This window comes from Melanostigma gelatinosum (genome assembly GCF_949748355.1).
Source record: "Melanostigma gelatinosum genome assembly, chromosome: 13".
Taxonomy (NCBI): domain Eukaryota; kingdom Metazoa; phylum Chordata; class Actinopteri; order Perciformes; family Zoarcidae; genus Melanostigma; species Melanostigma gelatinosum.
Genome location: NC_136646.1, coordinates 17,131,808 through 17,155,827, shown reverse-complemented (window position 1 = coordinate 17,155,827; position 24,020 = coordinate 17,131,808). Strand labels below are relative to the sequence as shown.

At 45.3% G+C, this 24,020-nt stretch overlaps 1 protein-coding gene across 2 annotated transcripts in view; it reads right to left on the bottom strand.

The window, feature by feature from the left end:
- Positions 1-9,208: 9,208 nt before the first annotated feature.
- The window catches only part of prkar1b (protein kinase, cAMP-dependent, regulatory, type I, beta), a 57,761-nt gene continuing 42,949 nt past the window's right edge, over positions 9,209-24,020 (bottom strand). For both annotated transcript variants that reach the window (XM_079282265.1, XM_079282266.1), the window contains 4 exons: positions 21,576-21,636; positions 19,070-19,191; positions 10,755-10,836; positions 9,209-10,547 (listed from right to left, as the gene is read on the bottom strand). In XM_079282265.1, the coding sequence (XP_079138391.1) occupies positions 10,375-10,547; positions 10,755-10,836; positions 19,070-19,191; positions 21,576-21,636 (438 nt within the window). In that variant the 3' untranslated portion in view covers positions 9,209-10,374. The remainder of the gene's footprint in view (positions 10,548-10,754; positions 10,837-19,069; positions 19,192-21,575; positions 21,637-24,020) is intronic.

Here is a 24,020-nt window from a genome sequence, read left to right as displayed (position 1 = left end):
GAATGTGGGGGAAATGAGTTGCACTGCCTTTGGGGGATCGGAGTGTGCCGCTTCGTCTGTCTGTTCGTATCATCCAAAATTGACTTGTAAGATACAACATCCCTGACCTTTAGGATAAATAATTATAATTTGAAAATAATATCATTCCTGGTCCAACCTTTAACAAGATCGATACAGGCATTTAATCATCATCCTTAACCAAAAGAAGACTCTGGGAAGTCAGATCCAGCAAATGAATTCCTAAAATATACCCTGTATCTTGCTTTACCTAAATGTGCTTGAGAAATGGCTCTTTTCTGTGATATCTTTTTATTATTTGATACAGCCCTGACAAAATACCCGGTTTTTCAGTACAGTAAGTGTTATAACACGCACTTTCATCCGTAACCCAATCTCAACTTGATCCCAGCACGGTTGAACTCTGACCCTGCAATGAAAGCAAGGAATCTCACACTTCAGTGTGCTGGGAAGCCATAAAAAGATTGCAGAGCGAACAATAGAAACTCAATATGCTGATAGCCACATAATCACGCTATTATACCTGCAACTGTTATATTGCCCTTCCACCTACATTTATTTTCCACTGGGCATCCCCGTTCTATGACACCTCATAATGTCAAACACAGAGTGGATTGCCTTGCAACAGAGAAACAAACACAGCTTTGAACCTGGTGTCTCCCCCGGCTCCACCCAGCAGCCATATCATGGGCATGCATGAGTCACGGACACAAGGAGCAGGTAGGTCCTTTGCAGAGCTCCTCCCTCCTCCTCGGGGGTAGAATCACGCCTCACTAACTGAAGCCCTAACTAGCTCATCAGTGTCTATGATGACAAAATTCATTCCATGAGTGGGCTGTGTGTTCGTGTCTTTAGTGCGGAGCTGTGTGTCATTTGACACAAGCTCGTGTCTTGTAATAGGCCCATTAGAAACAGCGGTAACATTTATGGTTGGTTACTCATGTACACACACACACACACACACACACACACACACGGGTAAGTAATTCAGGTGAAATTTCCCAGGAGCAAAGATACATTCCAGAGGCTGGTAGCGATATAGATTGGACTTGGAAATGATCCAGAGCAGAGTGCATATCCAGGGCAACCTCTACACGCAACAAGCAGCCTAGACACATTCACGCGGAGAAAGACTCAAACACACACACACACACACACACACTTTTACTGCTTGTTCACCTGAATATTAAGCAGCGAAGGGACGCCAAGTACAGCAGCTTACTACAGCACGCAGCTGCTCTTTTATAGGGACAATTACTAGCAGCCATTTACAGGCCTTCATCTCTCCAACATGCATAGCAACCTCAATGAAGTGCTCTGTGGGGCCTCCCAGCACCCCTCAGGACCCCTTTTCCTTTCAGGCACTATCGGTGTGCAGGCATTCAGGGGGCACAATGCCCAAACTGCTCTTTCATAAGTTGAGTCCACCTCTGGGATCAAAAATTACACCACATGCGCTCATAAATGCAAAAAGCTGGTGGTACAAGGTATGCAAGGCAAACTTCCAGCTGCAACACATTATACATTACAGCAGCGCTCTTCGGTTGTTAAGGGGCCGCGGCATCCTCTCCGTGTGATCTCCAGATCTGTCAAACTGTGGTCTGCTCTTGTCATAGCTATGCCTTGACTTTTTTCCCTCTGCACTCCTCCATGAAAGCCATCCTTAGAGAGCTAGAAATAGGTGTTCGGTGTGAAGGAGAAATTTCACCGAAGAGAGAAAATACTGGGAAGACGCTGGAAGAAGTCCGAGTGTGTGTTTGTACGTGTGTGTTTTTGCGCGGCCCTTGCAACCTCAGCATCCAGTTCTTGGTCAGACCATTTAGGTCAGTGTGCACAGTGCACAGTGTGTGCAGCAAACAACAAGACTCAGCTCCAGGTGTTGAATGGAAATCCCATTTAAAAAAAAACAAAATCAGTCTTGCGGCTCAGGTATGAGCAAACCTACACACGCATTCTATGTGTGGGAATCTACACTGAACAGACAAACGCATGCACGAACACTGACACACCTGCACTCTCTCGTGTGCATTCTCCAATTTCCACAAATGGACAGACAGACATGAAGCATTTCGGGCACAAGTCCTTACATGCAGTTCCCCCTGTACAAGGCTCCTTTTCCCCTTAAAACACTGCCTCTTTATTCTCTATGAACGAAAAAACACTCTCTTTCTGCACACACACACACTCACACAGAAAACGGGGGACTTCCAGCCACTGAGAAATAACAGAGTAATTGCCGGTGCTCTGTTGTCTATCAAGACGTGACCTTTTCAACATGTGTGTGCCGTGTTGGGAGCGGTGGGGAGCGGTGGGAACCGGCGAGGAGGAAGACAGGGGTCTCCCCGGCTCTGTGGTGGTCTGACCCAACCTCCCCCCTTCCTTTCTGCACTCCAACTTCCCCAAAACACTGGGAACTCCTTCTGCGTCCCCCATGTTCTGCGGGCTCGGGGCTGGGAGGGGAGCACACGGCTAACCCACAAATCAGACTCTTGGCAGGGGGACATCAAAGGCGGAACAGGAGGACGTGGAAAGGACAGGGGCAGACAGAGCTGCCCTGTCTCACTGTGGTCCCAAGGGGATTGGAGGAAAATTCAAGGTCTATGTGTAGAGCCCAGACATTAAAGTGACACAAATGTACACTTTCTTGCTGGTGCCAATGGGAAAATAGTTGACTGGTATTGCCTTACATAAATCTGGCCCAGTAATGAGTACATTAAAGAATGAAACATATACAGGGACATACTCATAATAAACATATATGAGAGTTTAGAGGATTATGCATCAATGGGAAGTGGAAAGAAATGGCTTTGACTAGCAGAGAAAAGTCATCCAAACAAATAGCATGAAACTAATATCAAGAGTGACAAAGTAGATGTGGGTTCCATGCGAGAGCCTTTCATGAAAAGTAATTATAAAACATATCTTAAGCAAAATCGATCACTCACTCACAGGGCCAAAGACAAGTTGCCTTTATGACATGACAGACAAGCTCAGCTCTCAGAGGGGGCACACAAAGCTGTCCTCAGAAATGTATTAGGGGCCTATAAGCCCATAATTACACCAATTGGCATGTCAGATGGGGCTTTCACTTCGTTATTTACCCTTCCTTCTCCTCTTGTCTTTCACTAGCTATATAGGCCGCCACGCTCACGGTTTAGGGACGATGAGATGGGGGGAACTGGTGGTGGTCGCGATGATGATGGTAGTGATGTGCATGTGGGAGGGGGCAGGGTTCTGTATCGGGGGGGATTAAGGGGCGATTTCTGCTTGACTTGAGTGACGTTAGATATCCGTGACAGAGATGAAGAGGAAAGACTTGGATGGAAGGAGGGGGTGGGAAGGATTGAGGAGACTAGGAAGGGTTGCAAGGGCTTAAAGGAAAAGATACCACGAAAAGAAAACCCCTGGATTAAAGGATGATTACGACCAGTTAGAGAATCCACTTTGGTGCACCTGGTTACTCAACGTTTTGCCATGCCTACACCAGCCCCAGGGCCCAATATGGCTTGAGGTGTGCTATGACATGGAGCAGGGCCCTGAATTGAGTTTAAGATTTCCATCAAAACAGCACCATTCCTACAGCAACCACACCTAACTGAGCAAAGCACTTAACCTCCAGGAGAGAAGCCCTGCCTTGTTTACGGGCCGTACCGTGATGCTATTTCGCACGCACCGTGGTAACGATTAACAGTGTTTAATGTGAGCGCCCCTACCCCAACGAGCTCCCAGGTCGCTCCTCTGGAAGAAACACGATAGACGCTTTTAAAAAGAGTGAAAGCAGGTTTTTGGCTCCTTTATTGTTGTTGTTGTTGTTATTATTGGAGGCCATAAAAGCAGTAAAAAAGAGAGGGGAAAAATGAGACGGCAGCATGGATTTAGCAAGACCCCCATTATTTTATCTGCTGGTGGTCTTGCCTTTATATGACAGTCGAGAGTAGAAAGTAACAAGACAAAAAGGGAAAGTGACGGTGCCAAAAATCTCACATCCCAATCTGCTGGCCCTCAAGGAAGCTCCAAGAGCCCCTTACTTGTTTGCAAGCAATCTGTCCTGTGAATGGCACATTGAGCAACGTGTGCATGCATGCACGTGTGTGTGCATATGTGCATACACAAAAGTTTGTTGTAGGATCTAGACTCAAATTGGAGAAGTAACTTGTTTTGGTCCCCAAGCCTTTGATGCCAGCACATACTGTCATTATGGTACACAGACCAGAGCCATAATAACAGCTCTCTTCCTCCTCCTCCTCCTCCTCCTCCTCCCAGGACTCAAGATGAAGTGTCAAAATCCCAAGGCAGAGAGAGATCACAACAAACTGATTATCAACAGGAAGTGGCTCCATTATGGGCTTAAAGATGGGAGAGAGTGCTCTCTGGTTACAGCACTCACTCAAATCCACACATTCCTGCAAGGTTTAGGGAGAGCCGGGTCACCCCTGTGGCTCTGCTCCCCAGTCGCTGCCTCAGCCCAAGGGCATTGCTCAGGGTGCAGCTGGGATATTGAAGGGATTTGGGGGTCCTTCAGGGGGGGCTGGAGGGTTGTGGATGTCGAGGGTGGCCTGAAAATCAGAGGACACTTGACAGCCTTTGCCTTGTGACTTTGCACACCTGCAGAGGGGTGGCTGTGTTTTGGGGGATGAGGTGAATCCTCTGGGACGTGAGGTTAGTTGTTGAGTGATGCGCTCTCATCAAATAGAGTCCAACAACTTAGTAATTCCTGGGAAAGATGCCAAATGTTATCCAGATATGAAAGTATGTCAATACACACAAAGTGGAGCATCACATCTCAAAAGCTGACAATTGATTCTGAAACATGAGATGCTTTAAAAATCGGGAGCAAATAATGAAAAATGTCTCAAAGGCCAAATATCGATCAACATTATTTGAGACCATTTCCCCAACAGGGAATTTTCACTCATTACATTCCTTCATCTTCCTAATGTGATTAGAACAGAGTGAAAACTACTTTTATGATCTGCACTCAAAACCCGAACGATTCCTTAGAGAGTAGGAGGCACTGGAAAAAAAAGGAACAATTGAGACAATTGCCGAGCTGCCTCCTCAGGGAGTGAAGTCAGAGTCGAAGTGAAGAGATGGATTGTGCCGGGTAGGAATCAATGTGGGCAGGAGATTGCCGAGTCATGTGCAAGATGGAATATCTCGCTCAGAAAAATCCGACTGACCCATTCTTTTCCCCTCGAGCGTGCGGAATATTCGGAGAACATTTCGGTTGATTGTTTGTTTTTTCTACACATAGTTTGGAGGCGAGTCACCGAGGCTCCGTTAGCTGGGAATAGCTTTGAAACCGAGGCCAAAATCTAGGCGACTCAGGGAGGCCCGGGCTCAGTGTCGGTACATGTGTATATATGTGAATTATTTACTCGTCGTCCAGCAGGAAATGAGGAACGACAACAAGCTTGGGAAATAAAAGCAGAAAAACAAATAGATGGTATCTCTTCCCCTCGTTGTTGCTTTCTCTCTTTCTTCTTACTTTTCTCTGAGGCAGTCAGACGTCTCCAAACTGCCTTTAAAGACATGCAGCAGGAAGTGGGACAATCATTTCAACGACTTAGAATTGATTGAAGATGATTGCCCTGTTAAAGGTGCTACATTTTATATTCAGAGCATTAGCATCAAACAAATATTTGCTATGTAACGCTATAGTGGTGTAATGTATAACTGAGCAGATAATTAAGTCACTCTTGAATTTTACGCTATACCATGCAAGGTGTCACCTGCCCATCGGGACTATTTAATCATTCATACCCATTCATACACCGCAGGCACAGTCTACGGTTTGGGGTCGAGTGTCTTGCCCAAGGATGGCTCCAAAGAGAGCAGCACAAAATCCAGTGAGTCTACCAGACATCTGCAGCCCGCTCCTCATCTCTGACTGAGACTAACACAAAAGAAGAAGAATAAGAAGAAGAAGAAGAAGAAGAAGAAGAAGAAGAAGAGTTTCTGGAATAAACAAAACTGTAGCTCTGGTTTTTCGTCAGCGATTTTGATACTTTTTTCGAACTGTCCAAGAATGTTATTGGAGTCTTTTTCTTGTTTTGCTCTAGTAAAACCATAATTGACCAAATGGGCTGCTGTTTAAATGAGCCGGACCTTGTGATGATCTCCTGACCCAATTTTTGACTCTCTTTCTCCCCCTGACCTCGGCCCGACACCCCCTCTCCTCCTCTAACCTTTCAATCCCATCAGCCTCACTATTGCTCAATCACCTGTGACCAGGCCTAGATGGTGACCTTTGACCCGAGAAGGTCACGATTAGAGCTGAGAATCAGAGCAGCAGAATTGGGGACCATGGCTGAGATGAGATGCCCCTGGACCGAGAGCTCCGACCCAGCCAGGCTGAACTCTGGAACAGTCAGGTTGCCACACCCAATAGATCAAGAAAAGACAAGAACAGAGCTGCGTATCAAAGGCTTTGGTCATTAGCAGGCGGTTGGGGGTTGATTTTTTTTTTCACCAGGGTGTGGGGATCATGGAGGAGGGAGAAGGCAGGGAGAATCAATGGAGGTTGTAGCCTTGTGTTGGCAGGCATTTTAATTAGCCAGGATCTCCCCAGACAAGGGATAGAAAGCAGCAGAGATGGCAGCTATGGGAACACAGAGAGCAGGAGGAGAGGACAAAGGAGAGAGAATCAGGGAGAAAGAGAAAGAGAGGGGGTGAGGGTTGCACGCCCGGGGGCTACACTCACTGTGCCAGATCTAAATATGCAGCACCAAATAAAACATCCTCTCATGAGATCATGGGTGACTGTGTCTAGTTATATGATGCAACAAATACACACACACACACACACAAACATACCAAATCACTGCCAGCCATCTTATCTGGTAAATGTTTGGCAATCTTTATATAAAACTTCGGAGGGATCCACAAAGGAAGCCATCCTGTAAATGAGGAGGCAAAACGTTTCCATGCTGGAAATAAATTCTTAAAAATATTTGCCTGGTTCTCAGTGGAATTCACACCACTCGGGGGTGCACTTAAAACCCAAAGGAGAGCATGTTAGAGGTCAATGAATTTGGCACAGCATTCCTCTTCCTCCTGCATGATCATCGTCTTTATCCTCCGCATCCTTTCTGTCTCCTCCTTCTACTCCTCCCCACCAAGTCACAGAGTCTGGCCGTCTTGTTTGTTTGGACAACAAATGCACAGGAGTCTCGCGGCAAATAGACTCCGCTGTGGGAGGAGCTGGAAGTTGTTATAGAGCCACGGTGCAGCAGCTGGGAAAAAAAGGATGGAGGGGTTCGAGGAGACGGTGGTGCAGGTGAGGTTATTCACTTCTGTACTTGCTGGATTTGTCTCTCTGATCTGCATAATCAGACTTAAAAAACAAAACAGCAAAAAAGACAATAGATTTAAAAACAGAAAATTATTGTCTTCGGAGAAAATAAGGAGGCAGTTCTTGTAATATGTCCTTATACTGAAAAACATTTTTTTACACGATTATATATGAAAAGCAAACCAACTTTGGACATTTAACATGTACATGTACGTCATATATCAGCCACAACATTGGATCTCCAAGCAACATTTTTGCAGTGCTCCATGTAAAACTGAATACAACTGAGAAGCTTTAACTTTTCAGACATTTTATCCGTTACCACATTGAAAAAGGTGTTTTTACTTGGCTGTTGTTGACCCCTGAGTGTTGATGGCTGAGCTCCTGTAGCCCGGTGATCATTACCTGAACTGATGTCAGCTCAGCTGGCGAAATGTTTTTGGCACAGTGGGACCTGCAGGAGCCATATGACGGATTATTAAGCCATGAAAGCATAAAGGACCCAAACACAGAACTGAGTGACCGAAATTAAAAGTTGGTAAAAGAGTGTGTGAAAGTGTGTGTGTGTTTACTTGCGCTCTCTTTTATGAACACTGGCCCAGTGCCATGGTATCAAGGCTTCATCTTACTGCTCATGCGACAGTGCCAGGTTTTGTCCTCAACTAGCCCACCCAGGATGGCACAGTAATGGCCCTGTCTAATCAGGTGCTCTGGACACACACACACACACACACACACACAGGTCAGCTAAGGTTGAGTTTTCATTCTGATGATACCAGTTATATCAAATAGGCTTTCTTTAGGAGAGACGAACATGGTGGTTGGTTGACAAAACCCCAGCTCAAGGTCTGCTTATGAAGCTTGGTAGCCATTGAGATGGCTCTGCTGACTCAGTACCTGCTACGATTGCATTCAAAGCCTCTTTGGGAGACAATTCTGAAAGTTCAGAAACAGTAGTTTGACTTAATAATCATCCATCCTCCCTTTGGGTATCTAGAATGACCTTCTGTTTCTCAAGTTAGGATGATTGGAAACATCAGCTGCATCCTCTTCAAAGGTCGTCAGGTTGAGAGGAGTGAAATGTTAATTCCTGTTAGTCAGCAGTGTTAAAATGTTATCGTAGTCTGAAAATAAGTGACGACAGACAGCGTAAGCATGTCCATGAGAGAGAAAGAGGACTCATGCACGACATGCATGTGGATAAATCACGTTTTGATAAAATAGTCACCGTTAACATGTTTTCCACCCCAAATCCTTGAAGATGGAGGAGCAATACTTGCGTGTTTGTGTGTGTATTGTCAAAGCGATGAAGTGCATGTGTGTGTATATGAGGGGAGGAGGGGACTCAACTGAATGTTGGGGAGTTGGGGGCACATTCCTTCGTTGATTTAGTGGGCATTAAGATGAAGAGGAATGTGTCAAAGCTGGAGAGGCTTCAGTCCACTGTGGTGTTAACTGGTTGGGAGGAACTCTATCAGCTCAGACTGACGGATGACTGACACTTGGCTTAATGTAAGAAGGATGGAGAGCAGAGAAGTGGACGGAGCCAGACAGAGAAGAGGCAGGCCAGGATGGAGAGGAGGTACCTGTAGGGTGAAAATGTGAAAAGGGAGATTGAAGAGGACAGTTTGCGCTTTGGAGAAAACAGATGAATAGCGATATAATGTGTAGAGGAGATCAGGTGTGGGCATGAGATGAGATAAAGGGAAAGAGAGCATCCTCTCCTCCTCTCCAGTCAGGAGAGGAGGAGTCACATTCACAGGAGGAGCTGATCAAGAGAAAATAATGACTTAAATCAAGAGGATTTCAGAAGCTTATCTTTATTTGCTCAAGAGAGAGAGAGAGAGAGAGAGAGAGAGAGAGAGAGAGAGAGAGAGAGAGAGAGAGAGAGAGAGAGAGAGAGAGAGAGAGAGAGAGAGAGAGAGAGAGAGAGAGAGAGAGAGCACATATAGAGAATATAGAATTTTCAGGTCCCATTTTATACAACATCAGTCGCTGGGTCAGTTGTGCAAGTTTGACAAAACACAGTCGATCAAAGGAAAGCAACACAAGTATATTTTTTACTTCTGTTTTTTAATATATATTCATAAACATAGAAGTCATATTTCAAAAAACTCTAAAGTGGTGCGAAAGCTTTCATCTACCAATATGACAGAGAACAAAATCAAAAGCGCCAGAAAAGACCCGTGTGTGTTTGTGTTGAAGATTGAAATTGTCCTGAGACAGTGTAAGCATATACAGTGTGGTTGAGTGTTTCACGTCAGCGTGTTTCAGACTCTCTTTGTGTGTGTGTGCGGACTGGACTGATAACACTACTGCTCCTTTGGAATCCCACAACTAATGGCACAGAGACGGTTTCTTGAGAAAAAACTAATTAGTTGGTTAATTTGGCTGACATAATATTAAAATCTGAACTCAACACCCCCACTGCCTTTAGCAAACCCCCAACTGATAACAGCAGTAAAAGCACACTTAATTAAGAAGCATTCAAGAAGAAACGGCGGAGTATTTACTTTTCTTTCAACCTGTACAGCTACGTTTTAGGGGAAACAGGGGTCTGTGTAGTGCGGGTCTCACACCCAGAAGTGAAGAAAAGGCAAACAACAGCCGGCGCCAAAAAGAAACGTGTATTCACTTCCTCCCACTGTACGTAAAACATGACTTTACATCCTTCTTATTTCCTGAATTCATCCGTACCTTTCATAAATTCATGAAAGTGCAAATGCCGTTCTCGGTCAGTCTAGAAGCATGCATCACATACAGTTGCCGCCCTGTATATATATATGACTCATTAACAGTATTTAATGAGTTGAATTATCTCTGTCCTCGTTCAGATTTTCTGTTGGTTTTGACATAAAGCTACGTGACAGCACAGGTCAAAGTGCACAAGATCGGAAGAAGAAAAGAACAGCGAAAGAAATGGAGAAAAAAAGGCAGAAAATGAGCGCCCTGTAGTTGTGGATGTAAAACCCATGTCCTCACCTATTCCCACCCACGCACCTAAACTCTGATGCTGATGCTGCCCACCCCTGCTGGTGGGGGGGCCCAGAGGGGCCGACATGTCACACTGTAAGGGAGATGAAGCTGTTGTATCTCTGGATGTTCCTCTTGAGGATCTCTGAGCACGGCCCCAGCACGCGCTCAAAGCGGGGCCGGTCCAGCTTCACACACTTGAGCGGACCACGAGCGACTACGGTGGCTGCCCTGGGACGGTTCAACAGCAGGGCGATTTCACCTGGAGGAAGGAGGAGACGTCGCAAACTGTTGTTTTCAGCTGTAAAACAATGTCTTGATGTGCATGATCTGTGCACGGATGACAATTAATGTTGTAGGAAGCATTTTAAACAAATTCGATTTCAGCCTTAATGTCCTCAATGTGTAATTCTAATGCACTCAGATGCTGTAAAACTGACTTCTTGTTCATCGGCCCAGAGCCACTCACCAAAGTAGTCAGAGGGTCCCAGGCGCCCGACCTCCACGTACTCCTCGTTGTCAGACCTGCGCTGCAGAACAGAGGCGATTCCCTGGATACAGAGAAGAGAAGGAGAGATGGAGGCAAATAAAATAAGAGAGACGAGAAAGAACAAGATAAGAGGGGGAGAAATAAAAGGAGGAGGGGGTGTTGGTGAAGTGGGAGGAGAGATGGAGGAAAGGGGGGGGGATGAGAGAAAGAGGGGAAAAAAGGAGGAGTTATTTAGCAAGGGGCTGAAAATCGTCAAGAGGATTATGCCGAGGAGAAATTCCTTTGCTTCATAAGAACACAGGTGCACAGGATTTAGCCCACTTTCCTGTGGGACGGACACCTGTTCTGTGGGAGCAGAAACACAAGATGGCACATATACTCAGATATTCCAACGGGGTGATTGGTTCTGCTTTATTTCCTCCGGAGTGTAATAAATACAAACATCGAAACCCATAAGAGGCTGAATTGATTCCTTAGTGTCTCCGTCACATCATCCACTTCATCAGCATCCACCCACAAAATGGAAACAACTGTATTGTCCAGATTGTCCCCAGATTACCCTAAAACACGAATACAAGCTCATGTACAAACCCCATAACTTTGCATCCTCCAATAGCACGCCGCCGTGTAGTCTACTCTGCATTTGCAAACACAAAGCCATGCAGGCAACGATAGCAAGCAACGCAGACACAGATGGTTTCAGAGGGAAACACAAACTCGCACGCAAATGCGCATAACAACATTCAGTGAGAAAATCAACAGCTGATGTCTGCTGGACAGACTGACCACCAACCTCGCCACGCATATTAACTGGTTGCTGTTGTGTGAGTGAGTCACCGATGAAGCACAACACAGGAAATTTGATTTCCGTTCGCTGTGCCCAACAGATGATAATGGTTCATGCTGTCATATCTTGCAGCTGCTGATAAACGTTGTGTGCCACGTCCCGCAATGTATTTCGTGAATAAAATAGGCAAAAATGCATGCCGGTCCAGGAGGAAGATTGATTCAGGACTGGTTTTGAATCCTTTAAAATCTGTTGAATGACCTATCAGCTTTTCTTTTGTTGTTCTTTCGTCCACTCTTGTTGTTTGCTGATCTTGCCCCAGTTATCGGCCATAACCACAAAATATGAAGTCCGAAATAACATTCTCTCATGAAAAATGTCTTCCTCCCTCATTTTAACTGACTAATGTAACATCACTACTCACTGTGAAACTTACCAGACAATGTGCTGACCAAAAAAACAAAAGTGTGACTTTTTCATAACCAGTTGAAATCTCCTTGGAGTTACTTTAAGAACATTTTTTTATTATCGTTTTATTATCGAGTATTATCGTGAGTATTATTGTAACAGGCCTTGATGTTGACAGTGACACTTTATATGCTTCTGTAAAGGTGACATTTACTCCCTGCAAACCTTCATTTCTGTGCAGGACCTTTGTTGCATGTCATACCCTTTCTCCACTCATTTCGTGTCGTCTCTCTGCTTATTAACAATAACTTCCAGAAAAATTGTCCAAAAAAACTTTACATCCACTTCTGATATTAGGATGAGATAAATCCCATCGTTGATGTCAGTCGTGGTTTATTCACTAAGTCCCTTTCCATTTCACTTTGTCTCATTTCGTTTTTATCAATACGTCTACATTCCCAATATTTGGAAACTTTCCACTCTTTCTTTTTATTCATTGAAAATATGCATAAAAACAGGAGGATGGGAACACAATTACAGAGAGGTAACCGTGATTGTTGACGTCTGAGTGAAGGTTATTAATGGAGTGAGCAAAGACAAGAACCACGGATGACCAGCTCATCACCTGCCCAGCCTCTGCATCTATGGATGAATTAGTGGAACACTATAATACATCCCTGAGCAGTGTTTTTGATCTCCATGCCCCTGTCAAGTCACGTGAGGTAATTTTCTCACGCTCCGCTCCATGGTTCACACATGAGCTGCGGAAAATAAAAACAGCTGGGCGTGTTCTGGAACGACGCTGCAGACACTCTGGGCTCACTGTCCACAAACAGGCTTTCCGTGAGCATCAAAGGGCCTACTCCAAATCCCTTAAAGATGCTCGCTCACAGTACTATTCCAGCTTAATCAATAAAAACCCTGGCAACTCGAAACAGCTTTTTTCAACCATAAACCATCTCCTGAAACCACAACCATCCTCTTCAACTGAGGCTACAGAGGCGCAATGCAACAGCTTCATTGACTCTTTCAGATCCAAGGTAAACAACATTCGCTCTCTGATGTCCAGCTCTCCATCTTTGCTTCCCTCTGATACCAACACCATATCTGCGAGTGTGCTGTCTCCTCTACATCTTGCTGAGGTTCAGGAGAGCCATGTTGAGGAAATCCTCAGAAAAATGAAACCCTGTACCTGTACCCTGGACCCCATTCCTACTGCTCTGCTCAAATCACATATCCCCACTCTCAGTCCTTTGATCACCAAAGTTGTTAACCTTTCCCTTCATTCTGGCTGTGTCCCACCTGCACTCAAGGTTGCTGTCATCCGTCCCCTTCTCAAGAAGCCCACCCTGGACCCAGAGGTTCTAGCCAACTACAGGCCTATCTCTAACCTCGCCTTCCTGTCCAAAGTGTTAGAGAAGGTAGTTGCTTCTCAACTTCAGGACCACCTCAAACACAACAACTTGTTTGAAAAATTTCAGTCAGGATTTCGTTCAGCCCACAGCACTGAAACAGCTTTGCTCAGAGTGACGAATGACCTGCTGATGACAGCCGATGCAGGATCACCCTCACTCCTCATCCTCCTGGACCTGACTGCTGCATTTGACACAGTGGATCACACTATCCTCCTACAGCGCCTCCATACCACCATTGGACTATCAGACTCTGCACTCAAGTGGTTTCAGTCCTACCTTTCAGGCAGAACTGAATATGTGTCACTGGGAAGATACAAGTCCAGACTGCTCCCTGTCTCCTGTGGTGTTCCGCAAGGGTCGGTCCTCGGCCCCATCCTCTTCATTATTTACATGCTCCCCCTCGGTCGTGTCATCAGCAGACATAGGATGTCTTTCCACTGTTATGCTGATGATACACAGCTCTACATCAAAACTGCCCCAAGCCCCTCTGCAGCCATGTCATGTCTCACCTCCTGTCTTGGGGAGATAAAGGCGTGGATGAGCAACAACTTTCTCCAGTTAAACAGTAGCAAAACCGAAGCCCTCCTTGTTGGCACTCCACACCAGGTTCAGTCATCCTCCATAACTCATCTCACCTTCGACGGTCAGGTCATCCCCCTCGCCTCCACAGTCACTAATCTGGGAGTTAAGTTTGACCCACACCTGTCCTTTAATGACCATATAAAACACCTGTGCAAAACCTCGTTTTATCATCTCAAAAACATCTCCAAACTCCGCCCCACTTTAACCCTGTCAGATGCAGAGAAGCTCGTCCACGCCTTTATATCCTCAAGACTGGACTACTGCAACGCACTATTCACTGGGATCACTGCCAAGAACATCCAGAAGCTGCAATACATCCAAAACAGCGCTGCCAGGATCCTGATGAGAGTCCGGAAGTATGAGCACATAACACCCATTCTGCACTCCCTACACTGGCTCCCTGTCTCATTCTGGATTGATTACAAAGTCCTACTACTCACACATAAATGCATAAATGGACATGCACCTCCCTACCTACAAGATCTCATCACTCCCCAAATCTCCACCCGCACCCTCAGATCATCAAGCAGCTCGCTTCTCCGGGTCCCCAGCACCAAGCTCCGCACCATGGGCGACCGGGCCTTTGGCTCGGCAGCTCCACGCCTATGGAACAGTCTCCCTGACCACCTAAGGGCAACACAGACACTGGTCTCTTTTAAGACTGGCCCAAAAACCTTTTTATTCAGGAAAGCCTTTCTGACCTAAGTCACTGTCAGTTATTTCTTTTGTGTTTCCGTTCATTCACTGGTTTTTATTTTATTATAGTTTTTTTTATGTTTTAACTATGCTTTTTACCATGTTTTACTATGTACTGGCTCTGTGGCACTCTGAGATTTAAAAAAAAAAATGAAAAGTGCGTTACAAATAAAATACATTATTATTATTATAAGAAATCACGTAAAATCAGCCATCTCACATGTAAACACTGTAGCAACCACTTTCACTGAACTTCATCACAGCCACCAAACAAGCGGTTCGAGTGGAAAGTGTTATAAAACAGAGAGTGAGATGTGAATGGGGAGCGCATGAGGGGGGGGGGGGGGGGGCATTGAAGCTCCTGTGTTTACAATCGGTCGATTCCTCTCCTTTCCATTCATGTCCAAACAGAGAAAGTGAGACAGTGCAGCACCATCAAGTACAGTAGTTCTTTCGTAAACAGGCCTCTCCTGGTGTGGTCCAGATAACCATCGTGTATTGTACCACCCCAGGGTGCAGCGCTCTGCTCCACAGATATTTCTTTTATAAACATTGAAGATCCTCCACCGCTACGGTCGCCCAAATTGGGTGCGAAAGACTGGAAACAACACAAGATAGCAAGATAGAGAAAAGGAAGAGAAACAGAAAGTATGAATGAATGAAGTCACAGAGTAAGGAGAAAGGAAATGGGAGAGTGTGAGCCAACTTTAACATCGGGAGTAATAAATGAGCACTACTACGTGATATTGCCGGTCAGATAACACTCCTCGCTGGCCTTAACCAAAACACACTCGTTCGGAGGAAGAAAGATATCCTGAGTCGCCTCTTCACGAGGCCACCCAGCACCAGCAGTGTCTGCACCTTCTCACTCAGACCTCAACACACACACACACAAAGATAGATTGCACTCTTGCACGGCTTCTTTTCAAAGAGAAAATTGACTCAGAAAATGGTTTCACTTTTGCTCTTGTGACTCGCACTCAAAAAAGTGTCTTCATTCATTCACTGCATCGATCTTCAGCCTTTAAAAGCAGTGTTAAGCCGCATTAGCTAAATTGCACTTCAGCGCATACACACATAGGTTACAGTAACAGGGGATATGGTGTCGATTACCCAGAGGATTTCTCGTCTGTGTGACCCACAGGGACCCTTTGGATCCCCTCAGTGTGATTACTTTTGTGCAGCGTCAATTATGAGAAAGCACATTGACTTCCTGTTTAGATTGAGGACGTCACGAGGACGATCAGCCTGATTGTACTCAATTGTTATCCGGACGCCGCAAAACAGTCAACTTGAGTCATATAACTTTGACTTGAGTCATCATGGGTCAAAGAAACGCTTGCAACTCCTCTTTGAGACGAACACCAATGACTTGTGACTTGCAGATTTAGAAATAAGTCTGAGGAGGTTGAGCATGGTAGGCATTGAGCTGCAGGAGAGAGAGGAGGCTCATAAGAGCAGTGCCAGGTGAGATGAATGGCACAGCTGGTGCTAGTTGACTAATTACCTTCTCCTTTAAACTCAGCAATGTGCTGGACTTCTGATGACTGCCACACATTATGGACAGACGGCCACACCGGCCTGCAAGGAACTCTTCAGTGAACGGGCTGTCGTGTCTGTGTTGGGGGGGAACTTGCGCTGGCAGCGAGACAAAGACCTCAAACTGCCACCGCATTAACGTAAAGAGACGTCTGAAAAGGACTTTTTACTCGAGGAAGAAATTACTTTTAACACCATGTTTGAAAACTCTCACTGACATCTCTGACACTGAACAAGTTTCTGTCTCCCTCTTTCCATATGCAGCGTTTTAGTTGGCACTTGTGAGAGCGTGAATGACAGGGTGCTAGCTAGAGTGTATGAGCATGAGGAGGAAAGAGTGCATGTTGGGTGAGTAGGGGCAGACGCCCTAGGGAAGAAGGGGGCACTATAGGGACGATGAGGATGAGTCTTCACGGCTCTGGAGTTCTTTAAAGGCTTGTTTGTACAGTGTGAGCACAAAAATGTAAACATTTCACTTTTCATTAGGGCCCCATTCCTCGCGGCTGGCAAAGAAAAGTGATGTCTCTAAAACTCCCTTTTGTTAATCCGTCCCATCAGCAGCATTTAATTCGTGATTGTGGGGTTTGTCCTGGGCTGATGCTACAAAACTGCAGAAACAACAAAAGAGTGAGAAGAGACAGAATGAGAAAAATGAAGGTGTCTGACTGAACTGTCAGACACCTTCACTTGTTTTAATCTATAGAAATAAAGGTGTGCACAGGGAGCAGAAGAAGCTCTCTCTCCCTGCCCTGTTTGTCTCTCTCTCTCTCTCTCTCTCTCTCTCTCTCTCTCTCTCTCTCTCTCTCTCTCTCTCTCTCTCTCTCTCTCTCTCTCTCTCTCTCTCTCTCTCTCTCTCTCTCTCTCTCTCTCTCTCTCTCTCGGGAGGCTGGGTCTCCTGACCCCGTGTGAAAGTCAGCGAGACACATTCCACCACAGTCCACCCTGCTCTGGGAAAGTCAGGGCCGTGCTGCACGAGAGATGGAGAGAGACGGAGGAAAAGCAAAGAAGGGTGGGTCTGAGAGCGAGAGCTTAGAGGAAAAAATGGAAGACAGACAAGAGAGAAGGAAAAGGGATTAAAGAAAGAGACAAGACTTCTATTGGGTGAGGCTCAGAGTGTGCTGTGACTCACTCACATACTGGACTGAGCTGGTGGCCTACGAAGACGCCATGCCTGTGTCTCCTCCTTCCCCTCTTCCTGCTCCTTGTCTCCATCCTATAATCCCCAATCCCCCCAGATTCCTCTGCATATTCTGTCCTTCTCTCTGAGATGTACAAGTCTCAGTTTGATGAGTTATGCATTGCTACGGTAACAGCTATATTTGTTTTCTTGAACCCCAATTGGGTTCATTTTCAGCGTAGTCAAACTGGCTTTTAAAGGATTTCTGCAGCTTCACGAGCCTTCAATTGGAGGCTTCGAACTTGACCAACACTGGTTGGATAATGTGAGGTGAACACAAGATATATGCAGCGCTGTCTATAAATGTTTGGACTGGGACACATTTGTTGCTGTTTTGTACTTGAGCCTGTTAGATTTGATATAAATATAAATGTTCTATGAGCTTTAAAGCCAAACTGTGTTACTTTTGAAACAAAAAATAAAACATTTTTCTTCTTATATATTAAAAGAAAAACAAAAAATAACACTCAATTCAATACACTCAGTATTGGTTGCATAAATAGGTTCGATTGTATGGAAGTCTTTGAGAAAATCACTCTTCTTCTCACTTGATTTATTACCTCAGTAAACATTGTAAGCATGAGTTTATGGTCTCAGTCACTAGTTTCATGTCTTCTTCAAAACAGCATGATGTTAATGTTTTTAATTATGGTCCCGTTAAGAATGAAATAGACCATAAAGCAGGGTATGCTTTAGGATGGGCTACCTTGTGATTGACAGGTCACTGTCGCTACCAGAGCCGTATACGGTGTCTCTAAAACACTCCCCCAAAGTCCAAATATGGTAACTTACGCTCACTGGTTGCAAAAAAACAAGATGGCGACGGGCAAAATGCCAGACTAGAGGCTTCAAAACAACAGTCCTACGGCCTATGGTCTGGTATGACCAGTACCTTATGGTGGCTCATGTTAGCAAAACGTAGACAGATGTTTCTGATTGACTCACTTTCACTGGATTTCTGACTCTTCTTGTACTAACGTTATACTTTGTTTGAACATTTTCCCATTAATGCCCCTTGTGGCCACAATGGATGCTATTCTGCAGAAGTGACATTGTCAAGTAAAACTGGTGGTGATGTATATAACCAATGCACTGCTCACTCTGACCATTGTTGGACATTAGATAGACAGAGCAACTGACTGAGAGACGAACCTTCACGTTAGATTGGGGAGTAGGAGTCAAGGACAAGCCCCCACCCTTCTAGACAGGGCCCTCTTGACTTGTCCCTGGTGAAAGCTGTGTAAGTATGGAGTTAATCAAAAGTGTGTTGGGATGACAGGCAGGGGACCCTTCACGAAAGCTGCACCAGGGGCCCCAGCTCCACAAAGCCTGCAGTGTGAGGGGGGGGGGGGGCGTTCCTCACACAGGGCCGGGGCAGGGGAACACCACCAGGTAGTCTGTCTGCTGGTGGCTATAAACTGGGATCAGTTCCAGCCTCAGCAGAGAGCCCACCAACGTCTCTGCATAATGACATGCACATCAACCCGGGTGCCCACCTGATGACACACACACGCGGTATTGGGCCCCACATGTCAACACGCACAGCTTGCAGGAAATGTGACAGGAAAAGAAAGTTACAACACATCCTGTCTCACTAGCACTACGACTACATCTTCTAAAAGACTTGTCAAAACAGTAAAACAGCACAAAGATTCTCTCACACACACACACACACACACACAGATCTTACCTCTGTAATAATGAAGAAGTCATCCCCAGGATCTCCTTGCACCACTATCTTCTCTCCGTCCTCAAACTGAACTGGCTCCAGAGCATCAGCCACAGTGAGACGTTCCCACTTATCCAAAGACTCTGTGAACAACAGAACAATGTGCTATTTACCCTGATGAATGCAACAGCAGATACACACATGCTCTACGTGTTTGTGTGTGTTCCACGGTCTGAGAGGATGTCTCTTGCTCAAGTCTAGTAAGCTGTTGGGAACGATAACTCCTACCTCGAGCTAATCCAGTCATTCATCAGGGACCATTATGTCGCAGAACCCCCTGCCTCCTCACTCCTCTCATGGAGCAAAAACACCTCAACACTAACTCCTTGATCTGTAAGACCTCAGCTCTACTGATTCTGGGGTGTGGTGACAGAGAGATCTAAAGTCTTTATCCCAAAGACAGTCGCGTATCCTTGGGCAAGTGCCTTGCTCGCTCAAACTGGCATGGATGGATGGATGCTTGTAAAAGTGATAATGCACAGGATGTAGTTACAGCATGAACTGTAATCACATAAATGAATCAAGTGTGGTGCAGATCAACGTGAGAGCAATGCTTCCCCACTAATCTTGTAAAATATGATTTAGTTACACTTCAGGGATGGAACTGGAAATATAATTGTACGGGATTATAATAACACAGTTAAGATTAAATCAATTGAAATGAAATCCAATATATGTTATTAAAACAAATTAGATTCAATAAGTGACAATAAGTGAAACATTGGAATAGAAGTGAGTTCCTCTCTTGCTTTAGTCAGTTCTAAAATGTCCTTGAATGTATGAGAATTGACCGTTTATGAACAAGTCCCGCGATAGCAAACCTGTTGTAGGATCTATCTTTTTTTCAATTTGTGTTGATCCTGAGAGCCGGCGGCGACGGCTGTCTTTCCGACTGTCCGACCACATGTACAGCGACGTGGTTAGACTCTGGATATTTCTAGAAGCTGTTGGTATTCACGCAGAAACCAAATACACAGACGGTCACACATCTTGACTGGGAAAAATGTTCCAACCAGAGGAGTTTTGAGCAACTCTGAACTATCCACCAATAACTAAACACCTCCACATAGAAGATTCACCAAACGAGCTCATCCTTATTTCACAATTCAGAAGATTACTGTTGCCTAATCTTAAAAGTCTATACATCTACTGTGTGGAATGTGACTTATCTGCAGTGAAAACACTCGTGATCTCTCGTTTTGTCAAGATGAAAGGACGATTCAGTGTTTTGATTTGACTCAGACACGAGTTGGAGGCGTAAAACTACAGCCGAATCTCTTTGTCCGAGGCTATTGTCTCCTGATGTGCTCAGTAACTGATCCCAGTGTGTATCTTTTTGTGTGTGTGTAGATGTTCTTAGGATTAACTTAGGTGAAGTCCGATCGGATGGAGGTGTCCAGTGTCCCCTCCGGTGGGGCCGTGGTGTCTGCCGGCCCCCAGATGGATGTCCTCCGTCTGGCTGCAAGCTAAAGGCAGCAGGTCCTATAGTAGTGATCCTTAACAGCTCGGCGTGTAACGTGATACACAAATGTGCTGACTAAAGAACCTACATTTCATGCTTCGCAGAGCCTGCACCCACTTGGATCACCTCGCTACCCACATACAGAGTATGCACTCGGGGGAATAGGCCACTGGGATGAGAGACAAAGAACGTGTTGTTTTTAACCCCTCCTTCACTCCTCGACATCAAGGGCTTGTACCCAATTTCGTGGCTATCTCGAAAATCAAAGACAAACAAAAACACCGCCGCCTCCTACCCCTCCTCCAATTCAAAGAGGTGGAGCGGAGGAGCGCAGCGACAGAAAGAGGAATGAAGAGAGGAAAGGCACTTGGAAGAGGGAGGCGGGCCTTTGAATACAGGCCTCGACAAGGCTGTCGAAAAAGGGAGGCGCAGAAGAAAGGAGGTGAATGAAAAGAGAGTGGACCTCGCAGAGACGTTCTCTTTAAGACCTGAATTGAGTGTATGTGTTTACTCAGCCAGTTAATAACTCTGTACAGGGGGCATGGCCTTACTCTGTACACCACACACACACGATCAAGTGGAAAGGGAGGAGATGTCAGTTCCAATTGCAACTCTTTTTGAAAGTCTGAATGAATCTCATTCGCCATTCCTCCGACGGCCTGTGTAGGCTGCTGTTATCCAAATTCCAGTGGGAAAATAGAGGCTTATCTTAACGCCCCGTTCTTTAATTGTCCACGCAGCGACATTGCAGAGTGTGACTGGCTTTAGCATGAGCAGTGCGAGAAGATTAGGACTGTACACACAGACCTCACTCTGCTGTAGGCCCTGTGTGACAACGTGCGCCTGTGTTTATGGGCTAATCTACAGTATACGTTGAACTCGGCAGATTTAACTGCCTGCACTCTGGACTCTTTGACCCGGTGTTTAAGATGAAGGCGAAACACGACATACTCGTGCACTATACACTACACTACTGCAGTAAAACACAAATATTCACAGACTTACCCAGGATGGACACCTTGCTGAGGAACTCTTCATACATCTTTCTCTTCCTCAGTGTGCTGCCCTGTAAGACAACAAGAGGAGAGACATTCACCATTAGTCACTCTCTCTGGAATCGTATGGTAGTGCTCCACAATTTTCATAAAAATTATAATTGGGATTATTCTGCAAAACATTGTGATCATTCTGTCTTGAAGGAACTGATTTAGGTTGTAATCTAAACAAATACTTACTGCTTTGAGGAGTTGCTATTAGGAAAAAGTATTGAAAAAACTGTTCATGTTTGTTGTCAAATAATTTAAATCGAGCATTGAAAGACAGACAATGATCATTTTTCAAACTGATATTGAAAATGTATTTTTCCAGGAAAAATAATTATTTCCATTGAAGCCATTATATTTATCTCTTTCTATCTTTGTCACTTGAATCCACAGATTTTCATTCAAACGTTTATTTTGCTGACATGGGTGCTCACTCACTGGTCACGCGCAATAGAAGCACTTTATACATTAATATAATGTGATACATGAAGCAAGGCAATATCTTGCCATTTAAAAAAATCTAATATTAGGATCACTGTAAATGTATAAAGAACACACCATCACACAACCCAATACTGCGATACTAAAGTGTGTTAATATCAGTCGTGCCACATTACATAAAAAAATAAGGAGAAATTTAAACTGCATGTGGTACTCTTTCACTAATAGTGTTGACGCAGTTCATGGGGTCACCCTTATGGAGGTGTGTATCACTTGTGTGGTAATAATCATTGGATGTGTGTGTGTGTGTGTGTGTGTGTGTGTGTGTGTGTGTGTGTGTGTGTGTGTGTGTGTGTGTGTGTGTGTGTGTGTGTGTGTGTGTGTGTGTGTGTGTGTGGCCCACCCCACCCAAAAGCCATGGGGACTTTCCCCTCTCTGCCTCTGCTATGAACATCAGGTGCTTCCTGACAAGTCCAGACCCAGAGGACCCCTTCCCTAACTTGCATTTCTCCCCTTTTCCCTCTTTCATTGCACAGAACCTCTCTGAGAGAGCGGGAACATGAAGAGAAACAGAGAGAGAGAGAGAGCGAGAGTGAGGAGAGACGATGTTGTCCGCCCTGTGTCTGCCTCTGCATATGGAAATGATATATTGAGGCTTGGGGTGTCTTTAGTGCATAAGTGCCCGAGTCCCGCTGCTGCCTCTAATTTCATATAATTTCACATTTTGTCTTAAAAGGGGAGAAAATGTTCCAACGTCAAGCTCAGAATCGTAAACAACTTGATTAAAGGAATTCTAGCCTGCATCGCCTCCCTCCTGGATAAATGATTTGAGTGTGTGTGTGTGTGTGTGTGTGTGTGTGTGTGTGTGTGTGTGTGTGTGCGCGGAGCGTGCAATCTGTTTTAAGTTCTGCCACTTATGTTTCGCTGCTGTCTCTGCAGAGACGAAACTTCATGCTCATTAAGCAAGCAAATACAAACACTCACACATGTACACTCTACCGCCGACACAATCTCCCAGGCACCCACAAGCGCATGCACCTTCCTCAGAAAATGTTCAGTCGGTCTCCTGATTTCATAGCTTCCCCATAGAGCTCCTCAGACAGGCTTGCTGAGCTTAAAGGCTTACCATGCGTTCATAACATTACATTACACAGCAGGTCTGATTCATGCGAGTGGTGTAGGAAGGGCTGGGTGGGCCAACACAGAGGTTGACTGCGTCGGACGGAATGAAAATCATACTTTTCTAAAATTCAGATTTCTGATCATAATGTGTTTTGTCGGTGCACATCTTTTTTTTTCTCTCTTTGCATTCTTTTGTATGCGTCCTTATCCTTGCTGTCTACTTGGGAGGGCCTGAGCACGTGTTTCAAGTACACATATCCCCTACTCCTGTTGGCCATAATGCGTTCGCTCTTCCCGAGGTTAAAGATGAACCAAGCCTCTGTGTCTGCTCGCTGTCTTTGAGGTAGAATCATCAAAGAGTTGAGGTGTGGAGCGAAGCCAGACTAAACCAAGCGTACCTTACGCCCCATCACCTTCATCTCTGTCCAATGCAAAAGACAGACCCCCCCCCCCACACACACACACACACACATCCCTCCTCATGTCTTGGTATCATTTCTCCTCGTCTCCTTTTGTCTTGTGCCCTGTTTGTTGACAGTGGTCTGTCAGTCTGTTAATTACCTGGTCTGTCGCTGTGCGTGTTCAAAGACTAAGATGACACAACAAGGCGGGTATTGTATGCCTGGCAGCAACACAATGGAGAGAGTGTGTTAATCAAAGGGAATGGTATTACATTGTTTACTGAATGCACTCCTGGATAAGGAGGAGAGGAGGAGGTGGAGGGTGAGGTGGTTTTGAAAGGCAGAAGACTAATGACGTGTTCCTATTGTTATCAGCATCCTCAGGGGTTGAAACTACGTTCCAGGGTTAAATCACTGTCAGGTGACGTGCAAGGGCACATGCA